Below are 9,575 nucleotides of genomic sequence, written 5' to 3'. Positions count from 1 at the left end.
CAAAGCCTACTACATATGCTCTAACCCTAGTTTCTCCAAAATTAGCAGGTGCCCTTAGCAATGGAAATAAATACAGAAGACTTGCTTTCCACACGACAGAATTATCAGGTAAGAACCTTCGATTTTCATCCATTAATGTTATGCATGCATAAGGAAACTTTAGGATATATATATAACATCGTATAAGCTTCTGACCATGTCAAATATATATTATAAGATAACTTTATTTTCTGTTGCCACAGCAGGAGGATCAGTTAAAATTAGCTGAAGCTGAAATGGATGAGGTTAAAGAAGAAAATGAAAGATTAAAGATGTTATTAGCACGAATTGCAAAGGATTACCAGTCCCTAAAAATGCATTTCTTTGATATTCTTCAACAAGAAGAAGCCAAAAGTACTACAGACACGACTTCCGGATCCGACGGCCATCAGGCAAAAGAAGAACCTGAACTTGTCTCCCTTAGCCTTGGGATGACGTCAAGTGATCAGGCTAAAAAGCATGACAAAAAGAATAGCAATTTGAGTAATGGCGGCCAAGAGGATGATGAAAGAATGAATGGACAACTTTCATTGCGGTTGGACTGCAGATTTGAGCCGGGCTCAAACGAAGATAGGAGGATTATTGCAAGCTCCAATATTAATAGCTTTGAAGAAGTACTGAAAGAAGATGAGCCCACTGAGATTTGGCCTCCAAGTAAAGTTTTGAAGACGGCGAGAAGCACAGATGATGAAGTTTTACAGCAGAATCCTTTGAAGAAAGCTAGGGTTTCTGTTAGAGCTAGATGCGATACCCCAACGGTTAGTATCATTATCAATTAAATTTCAATTACAATATCTGAGAACCATTTGATCACTTCATAATTAAGGTGTTATATATAGTTAACATTTGCTGAGACTTTCATGATTTTTTAGATGAACGATGGATGTCAATGGAGAAAATATGGACAGAAAATAGCAAAAGGAAATCCATGCCCTCGGGGATACTACCGTTGCACAGTCTCATCATCATGTCCTGTGAGGAAACAGGTAGATCTTCTGCCTCCCTTTGTTGAAATCTGATATGTCGTTATATATATAGCATAATTAATTCCTTGGAGCTTATCATATATAGAACTATGAACATAATTACTTATCAAAGAATTTAACTTGTGCCATCATCTTGAAAGATGGCAGTGTGTCAAGTTCGGATCACTTTGAAGCATGAATATATAGTTATATAAATTAATTGTAACTTGATTAATTCATTTAATTAAAAATATTAAATTTCTCAACCTTATCCCATTGTTTCGTGTTAGATTTATGTCGGATTCGCGGGTCGTGTCAAAAATCGACAATCCTTATGTCATGTGTTATGTTCAGGTTGTGTTGAAGTACAAGACTATATAGGTCAACCATAGCCCAACCTATTTAATTAAACTAAATTTAAATCCTAACTTCACAATTCATCCAATTTCAATTAAATATAGAATAATATTTATTTAAATGATCAAATCAACAATTTTAATTAAATATTTCATGTGTTGAGTTATACTTATATATTAAGATACAATTTGAATCCCACATCTTTTAAGAACAAGTGCTTGTAGAGCCATACAAATCACTGTAGAAGTATTCTATTGTAGCGAAAATTAATGTAAACTGATCCATATTAGCTGTTTTCTCAAATTTCAGGTGCAAAGATGTGTTGATGACATGTCCATCTTGATCACCACCTATGAAGGAACACACAACCACCCGCTTCCAATTTCAGCCACGGCCATGGCTTCCACCACCTCAGCTGCTGCTTCCATGCTTCAATCCCGCTCTTCATCAAGCTCCCAGGGAGGTCTCGGGACGTCAGCCACCGCCCCCATCTCCAGCTCCACCGCCACCAACCTCCACAGATTCAACTTCAGCGTCTCCCAAAACTCAAGACCACATCAATTCTACATTCCAAATTCCTCATTCTCAACTTCGAACTCACACCCAACAGTCACTCTCGACCTCACCACTGCACCATCCACCTCCTCCTCTTCTTTTGGAAGGTTTTCTTCTACACCAAGATACTCTTCAACGCGCCTCAATTTCTCCTCATCATCTTCCTCTTCTTTAGACCCCAACACCCTACAAAGCCACTGGAATGGTGGCTATCGCGGCTACAGCAATTATGGGAAACCGGCCTACAATGACAACCATATCGAGTACTCAAACACAGCTGGAAAACAACCATTTCAAGAACATTTGTACCAAAATTACATGCACAATCATCAGAATGCCGCTGTTCCTCTCCAAGAAAACATAGTGGCTGCAACCAAGGCAATCACATCAAACCCAAAATTTCATTCAGTTTTAGCCGCAGCACTCACGTCATATGTCGGTGATGCCAGAGAAAACATTAATCAGGGCGCGGGTGATCATCATCATCAAAGCTCAAGCCTGAAGTTGAAGTGGGGTGACTCTCGTACGGTGAATCATATATACCCTTCAAGCGTGCAGAATGTAATAGGGTGTGGGTCAAGCTACTTGAACAAATCGCCGTCTTTAATAACCTCTCCACAACAAGGCGGCTTGCCATTGTTCCCACCTTCATTGCAACTTTCTGCATCTAAAGGCGCTTCCACGGCTCTCGCTGACAATAGGGACCATTTCCAGTTGTGAGGGTTTAAGGTTAATTAGCGAGACGAGGTAGCTAGGATTATTGTTGTTAAGGTTTCCCCAAGTGTTCTGTGTAATGAAATCTGTGTACGGATTATAACATTTTATGTCTGACTCATTTGTCCACTCATTCGATGATCATATGATCGGTTCAAAGCTTTGTTCATATCAATTTTCAGAGTGCTGAGAGAACAGTTGGCCTTCCAGTTTTTATTTTCTAATGGATTCAAACAGGTCATTTGCCAAAATTACGATTGTTGTTAGAATATTTGAGAGGTACTCGTCTTATGGAGCTAATCTCATAATCCGACGCTATCAGGCCAATCTTTTACCCTCTATGCGCCGTATCTTATATATGTTTATTTCTTTCCTTGTATAATTTTATATTATACACTATTAATTTGTTTTAATTGTATGATTTTATATATTCTGGTTGCATTTTCCTATTCTAACCGACCCCACTCTACTATAAATAAGTCCCATCTTAGTGTAGTTATTCATCTTAAACATATATATGGTATTTTGGTACGTGGAAAAGCTATTCTATTAAAAAAAAAAAAAAACTTTTTTTTTTTTTTTTCCCACTATATCCACACAAGATGGAGGAGGAGAGGGGAGGAAGATTATGACATCCACTTCATGAACCATGGTCTCCAGCCAATTGAACTACCCCTTAGGGACATGAATAAAATAGTCTTGATGTTAGAGTACGTATATACTCTTAACACTCTTTTTCAGTGTGGTTAGAGAAAATATATATATATATATATATATATATATATATATAATACTTGAAATAACATTCCCACTAAAATGGTTATCTCTTCTTTTAAATTTACACCATAATTGTAATGTTTCTCAAACTTTACAAAGTTGCAATTAACCCTCTAAACTATTAGTCCCTTACACTCAGCCAAACGAAAAACACATCACAGCACAGCAAATTAGCAATTGAACAAAATGATAATAACACCCTTGCATTATATATATATATATATATTTAAAAATATATGTATATATTACTTTTTTTTTTCTTTCTTTTTTTTTTTCATTATTAACAAGCCGGGCAGGCCGAGTGCCACAGCTACCTGGACCTGTGCTTTAAGAGGCCCAGGCCCATTTGTGAAATTGGTCGATTTAATTCATCGGACGTGATGTGTTTTTAGAAGTAGTAATAATCTAAACGACACATTTAAAAGAGAATAAATAAGACCCAATCACCTACTTAACTACTCTTAAGAAAGTGACAAAAAAACATTTATTCGAATAGATATAAGTAAGTCCATTCGAGCAGCTAATTGCTAAAGACGATGAATTTACAAGGATTAGATCTACCCCAATTTCCTGTGGGCAACAGGCGCAACACATGCAAGAAGAGAACTCATAAACCTGTAATTCGTGGGCTAAATGAAAACAGCACGCAGGGTGCCACAAAATAAAAAATTAAAAAAAAAAAAAAAAAAAAAAAATTGCACGGGCGTACGTGGGCGTGCCACGCACGCCACGTGCTGCCAATCACTGCCCGTAATTCGTGTCAAGATAGGATTATTGTAGGAAGAAATACTCCCTCCGTAACCTTTACCAACTACCACGTGGTCCCCTGCAGATCTGCCACGTCTCCAACCCGACCGTACACATGGCAAAGCTATAGGCTTATAGCCCACGCATGTAGAGCCGACAAAACTGATTTTCACTCTTCAGGAAATGAACGGAGAGCTTTCCATCTGCAGAACTCAGTCTAATCTCTCAACACAACACAAACTCCTTAACAGGTATGTGCATGCTCAATCAATCCTTGAACATTTTCATTATAGCTCTCATTTTTATGTTAAATTACTTATTTTCTTTTTTAATTACGAGTTTATTTCCAATTAAAGGAAATGTGTTCTGTACATCAACTTTGAAAAAGCTCCGATCGTTTTTTTTTGAAAAAAAAAAAAAAAATTGTTTTGATGTGACATAGAAATGAAAACTGTTTTGTGTTTGTGTTGTTTGATAATGTTTTTGTTTTGAGAAAAGAAAATAAAAGACATTAATTGCCATCGATGAAATGGATTAAATATTTTTCATTACGCTAATCATATAATGTTGTTACTAAAAGAATATTGGCAAACTCTAGTTAGTGCCTTCGCTGTAGGTATGGCAGAAGAACAATTGGTCAAAGAAAGTTCTCAACTGTCAAGCTATGATGCTTATTTTGAGAGAATCCAGTCAAGAAAGAAATTACCTCAATCGTTGCAAGAGATTTTAACAGCTGCATTTGCAAACATTCCAGTTTCATCATTCCCAAGTGTTCCCGGTGGCAAAGGTGATATTATTGCTTCTGTAGTTTTAGCTGTACCTACTTTGCATGTAATGAAATGAAGCATATCTGTGAACTAAAGTTGCATCATCACTTCTTGCAGTGATTGAAATTTTAGCGGACACTTCCATTGCCGATGCTGTAAAGATTTTATCTGAATGCAACATTTTGTCCGCCCCGGTGAGAAACCCAGATGCAGGAAATAATAGTTCAGAGTGGAGAGATCGGTACCTAGGAATTATAGATTACTCTGCTATTGTTCTGTGGGTGCTGGAGAGTGCAGAACTTGCTGCGGTTGCTCTATCAGCTAGTACAGCAACAGCCGCTGGAGTTGGTGCGGGAGCAGTTGGCGCTCTTGGAGCATTAGCACTAGGTGCGACAGGTCCTGCTGCAGTTGCAGGGCTAACAGCTGCTGCAGTTGGTGCTGCTGTGGCTGGTGGTGTGGCTGCAGATAAAGGAATGGGAAAAGATGCTCCCACAGCTGCTGACAAATTGGGTGAAGATTTTTACAAAGTTATACTGCAAGATGAACCCTTCAAGTCAACCACAGTAAGCTATACTCTTCTTCCAAGAGGATTATTTGTAGAGGCCAGGTTGCCTCTGGTACCTTATATATTATGCCTTTTCATCTTTAAAACTTGTTTGGAATTGTGTTTCAGAAATAGAGTTTTTTGGGCAAAAGCTTATTTTTAAACTTTTACTAAAAGCAACACTCAAAAAATTCGTAAAATGATCAAGCATATTTCTGCGTATTTTATAGCAAAACTGCTCAGGAAACAAGTGAGACATAAAATGGAAATCAATGGTAGTCCTTGTCCATTTTCAAGCCATCTGAAAATTAGAAATGATGTTTCATAACAATTTTTTTTTTTTTTTTTCTTTTTCAGGTAAGGTCAATACTCAACTCCTTCCGCTGGGCTCCTTTTCTTCCAGTTTCAACAGATAGTTCTATGTTGAGTGTGATGCTGCTACTCTCAAAATATCGGCTGCGGAGCGTACCTGTAATTGAACCAGGCAAGCCCGACATCAAGAACTTCATTACTCAATCTGCAGTTGTTCAGGGTCTTGAAGGTTGTAGAGGAAGGGACTGGTTTGACTGTATTGCCTCCAAGTCTATTTCTGATTTGGGACTTCCTTTCATGACCCCTGATGAGGTAAGATTTGTGTTATTACTCGAGTATTCTTCTAGCTGACTACTGAATTTGGAGCTTCAAAATGTTGTCTTCTTGGTCAGGTTGTCAGCATCCAGGGCAATGAGTTGATTCTAGAGGCTTTCAAGCGAATGAGAGAGAACCAAATCGGTGGTCTTCCAGTTGTAGGGGGCCCAAAGAAGAAGATAGTCGGGAATGTAAGCATAAGAGACATCAGATACTTGCTCCTGGAACCTGAGCTTTTCTCCAATTTCAGGTAGGGTAAAAAGAAAAACTTTTGACTCTGCTAGTGCACCAGGTTTCCTCTGCAATTTGAAAATTTAACAAATAATGTCCCCACTGTTATTTCCTAATTAATGAAGTTTCTTAAAATATTATATGAAATGGTTAGAGGGCAATGATGTGAATAAAGTGAATTTGAAACCATGAGATAATGGGTAAGATTTTATAACTTTAGGAAGTGTGCAGAGGTTGTGATGTGGATAAATTGCCCTAACAACTTACAAGTTGGACTTACCATCTTTATGAAGTTCCGCAAATTCGTCCTTGTTCTTCATGTGCCTCCAGCACTGTCTATTTTAACAAGTTTCATGTTAGTCTTAATTGTCAACTTATGTCTATTTACCTTTCCCAGGAAGCTGACTGTGATGGATTTCTTGCACACCATTGCCCCCCAAGAAATCGGAAAGGCCATCCCACCCCTTACATGCAAACTCGATTCAACTCTTGGTAGTGTGATCCACAGTCTTGCTTCCAAGTTAGTTCACAGGATTTATGTGGTGGCTGAAGATGATGAAGTTGTTGGCGTCATTACTCTCAGAGATGTGATTTCTTGCTTCATTTATGAACCCCCTAGTCATTTTGATAACAACCTTGGGTTTGCAGTGAAGGAAATGTTGAAACCGTGATGCTGCTGGTGTAGAAATCCATTTTAAGTGTATGAAGTGGAGAAATTTAACACTCTGGTTTGGAACTGAGAATAATTTACAGTTGGTCTGTCGGTACTGTATGCGTATTTTTCATTTTACTCCTATTAAGCTAAAGCCAGGGAGCTTTCTCAACCCTTTATCATTCATTATCCCCCTAATCCTTTCCACGTCCTTCCACTTTCCAAATGCAGCATATATATTGGACAGGATGACAAAATGAGTTGGATTTTCAGGCTCTAATTCTGAGAGCTTCATAGCCATTTCTTCCCCCACTTCATAATCTAAATGATGCCTACAAGCACCAAGCAACGAAGCAAAAACAGATGCAGAAGGCTGTGGTAAATCTTGTATTAATTCTCGAGCTTCCTCCAACCGACCAGATCGACCCAAAAGGTCAACCATGCAGCCAATGTGCTCTGGTTTTGGTTTCAAGCCATAATCTCTACTCATCATTCTAAAAAGTTGCCATCCTTTGTCAACCTGACCGGTGTGACTGCAAACAGATAACACGCTAATAAAAGTTGCCGTATTTGGTTGTACCTTTTCTTCTAGCATTTGATCAAATATCTTAAACGCGGATTCGTATTCTCCATTTCTTCCGCAACCAGATATCATCGCATTCCAAAATGCAGGGTCGTCAGGTTTTCTATCAAACTGATCAAAAATTCTTCGAGCCAACAGATAATGCCCACATTTCATGTACATGTCAATAAGTGCAGTGGCGATGAACTCGTCGGTACTGATATCGGCTCTTATTAAATGTCCATGGATTTCTTTTCCACATTGCAGAGCAGACAAATCTGAACAAGCTGGTAGAAGACTTGTGATAGATTTTAAACTTGGGACTATGCCTGCAGACACCATTCTCTTGAAGTATTTAATAGCTTCAATCGTCTTCCCTAGTTGTGAAAACCCACTAATCACTGAATTCCACGTTGCTGAATCAGGTACCAGTCGTTCAGATTCTAACTGTTCAAATAGCTCAACAGCATTCTCACTCTGAGCATTTAACATCATGCCGGCAATCATGGAATTCCATGTTATCAAGTTTCTGCTTCCATCAAGCTCTTTGAAAGCATCAAATGCCACCTGCCAACAGCCACACTTGGAATACAAGTCTACCAGTGCAGTTGCCAGCATAGCATCAAATTCTATGTTAGTTTTCATTATGAGCCCATGAACCTGCCTACCAAATCGGAGATACAGAAGACTAGCACACGCAGAGAGGACCAAAACAAAAGTAACCGAATTCGGTTCTTCAGCTGAACATTCCCTCATGTCCTTAAACACGTCCAAAACCGTCCGTGGAATCCCATTCTGCATAAGCCCTGACAAAAAGGCATTATAGCTTACTACACTCTTATTAGGTGTCCCATAAAACACCTTTGAGGCTGAAACCAAGTCTTCATAATTTGAATACGTAGTCACAGTCGAAGTTGCAACATAAACATCTGTCTCAACACCCAACTTTATCGCCCAGCAATGCAGTTCCATGCCGTGTTCTATGCTTTCACATCCCGACAACAAACTAGCTATAGTCCCCGAATTCGGCCGGAACATTCCAAACCCCACCTGTTTGAACACCCGTAATGCTTCTCTACTATACCCATTTTTTGAAAACCCCGACACAACGGTATTCAACGAAGCCAAATTTCTTTCAGGCATTTCATCGAACACCTTGAGTGCATCATGCAAGAGACGCAGCTTCATGTACATACCAGTGAGAGAAGTGGCGGCATAAACGTCCGAACTAAAACCGGTTTTGATGAGATGGGCATGGATCATTTGCCCTTGAGGAACCGATTTTTGCTTGGCACAGGCTTTGAGGAGAGGAGGGAAGGTGAACTTGTGAGGAGGGAGTGAGGCTGAGTGGTATTGAGAATACAAGGAAAGGGCTTCTTTGTAGAACCCATCCGTGACCAGCCTTGCGATTTCGCGTTTCATGGGACTCTTTCTAAAAATGGGCGGCATACCACTAGCTGTTTAAACTAATATGTTCCGGATCTTGGGTCGGGCTTCAATCCGGTTGACCAACGTCCAAACGTTTGGGCCTAAATATCGGCCCAATTACAGATGGTCCACATGCACAGAGAGGGAATCAAAAAGCTTTGCTAAAGGTTAAGAAAGAAACCCCAGATTCTCATTATCAATGGCATATCCACTTTCTCTAGTCACCTTATCATGAGTACATATTTATATAAGGCAATGATAAGGTTAACTCAATTCTTGGTTGTGTGCAGTCATCATGACTAATAATTTGCAGCCACATGATTATAAAGCTCAATGTTTTTTGAAATCCTTTCAACTTACAAATAGATATGTTATTTATATTGTCGGTTGAGGTTCGAGTCTCCTGATTAACTTAGTGCTTGAGGGGAAAAACAACCCAAATGATCGGGGTTTACCCATGTAATAATATAGTCTAATCTTGTGATTAGTTGTGTCTAAAAAGTTCATCTATATATATATAAGAGCTCGTGTGGGATTCATTTGCCAAAATAATTTTGGGCCGTCTAAACACCTGCTCAGACAAATGAGTTCAACATACTCTCTCACAATT

The 9,575-nt window shown here is 39.0% G+C and overlaps 3 protein-coding genes across 4 annotated transcripts; 2 read left to right on the top strand and 1 right to left on the bottom strand.

Annotated features, from left to right (window-relative positions):
• The first annotated feature begins 248 nt into the window (after positions 1-248).
• On the top strand, positions 249-2,636 carry LOC132178434 (WRKY transcription factor 72A-like). The gene is made up of 3 exons (XM_059590873.1): positions 249-797; positions 912-1,025; positions 1,671-2,636. The coding sequence occupies exons 1-3, from the start codon at positions 276-278 to the stop codon at positions 2,634-2,636; spliced, it is 1,602 nt and encodes a 533-aa protein (XP_059446856.1). The 5' UTR covers positions 249-275.
• Positions 2,637-4,311: 1,675 nt separating this feature from the next.
• Positions 4,312-7,147, top strand: LOC132179150 (SNF1-related protein kinase regulatory subunit gamma-1-like). 2 transcript variants are annotated; one of them, XM_059591800.1, is made up of 6 exons: positions 4,312-4,405; positions 4,771-4,941; positions 5,039-5,484; positions 5,823-6,089; positions 6,170-6,342; positions 6,721-7,147. In XM_059591800.1, exons 2-6 carry the CDS (start codon positions 4,773-4,775, stop codon positions 6,992-6,994), a joined length of 1,329 nt encoding a protein of 442 aa, XP_059447783.1. In that variant the 5' UTR covers positions 4,312-4,405; positions 4,771-4,772; the 3' UTR covers positions 6,995-7,147. The 2 variants fall into 2 exon arrangements, with proteins under 2 accessions (XP_059447783.1, XP_059447782.1); XM_059591799.1 differs by having other exon boundaries at positions 4,313-4,405; positions 4,753-4,941.
• LOC132179148 (pentatricopeptide repeat-containing protein At2g02750-like) lies at positions 7,106-9,143 on the bottom strand. Its single transcript, XM_059591798.1, has one exon. It carries the CDS (start codon positions 8,984-8,986, stop codon positions 7,106-7,108), a length of 1,881 nt encoding a protein of 626 aa, XP_059447781.1. The 5' UTR covers positions 8,987-9,143.
• Positions 9,144-9,575: the final 432 nt, after the last annotated feature.

Source organism: Corylus avellana, chromosome ca4, assembly GCF_901000735.1.
Source record: "Corylus avellana chromosome ca4, CavTom2PMs-1.0".
NCBI lineage: Eukaryota > Viridiplantae > Streptophyta > Magnoliopsida > Fagales > Betulaceae > Corylus > Corylus avellana.
Note: the sequence above shows the minus strand (reverse complement) of the source record. Positions and strands in the feature narration are given on the sequence as shown.

Coding starts and splice junctions, on each gene's coding strand:
- LOC132178434 (XM_059590873.1), top strand. CDS start 276: ATGGATGAGGTTAAAGAAGAAAATGAAAGATTAAAGATGTTATTAGCA. Junction 798..911: donor CTAGATGCGATACCCCAACG/GTTAGTATCATT, acceptor ATGATTTTTTAG/ATGAACGATGGATGTCAATG. Junction 1,026..1,670: donor CATGTCCTGTGAGGAAACAG/GTAGATCTTCTG, acceptor CTCAAATTTCAG/GTGCAAAGATGTGTTGATGA.
- LOC132179150 (XM_059591800.1), top strand. CDS start 4,773: ATGGCAGAAGAACAATTGGTCAAAGAAAGTTCTCAACTGTCAAGCTAT. Junction 6,090..6,169: donor CTTTCATGACCCCTGATGAG/GTAAGATTTGTG, acceptor CTTCTTGGTCAG/GTTGTCAGCATCCAGGGCAA. Junction 6,343..6,720: donor GAGCTTTTCTCCAATTTCAG/GTAGGGTAAAAA, acceptor TACCTTTCCCAG/GAAGCTGACTGTGATGGATT.
- LOC132179148 (XM_059591798.1), bottom strand. CDS start 8,986: ATGCCGCCCATTTTTAGAAAGAGTCCCATGAAACGCGAAATCGCAAGG.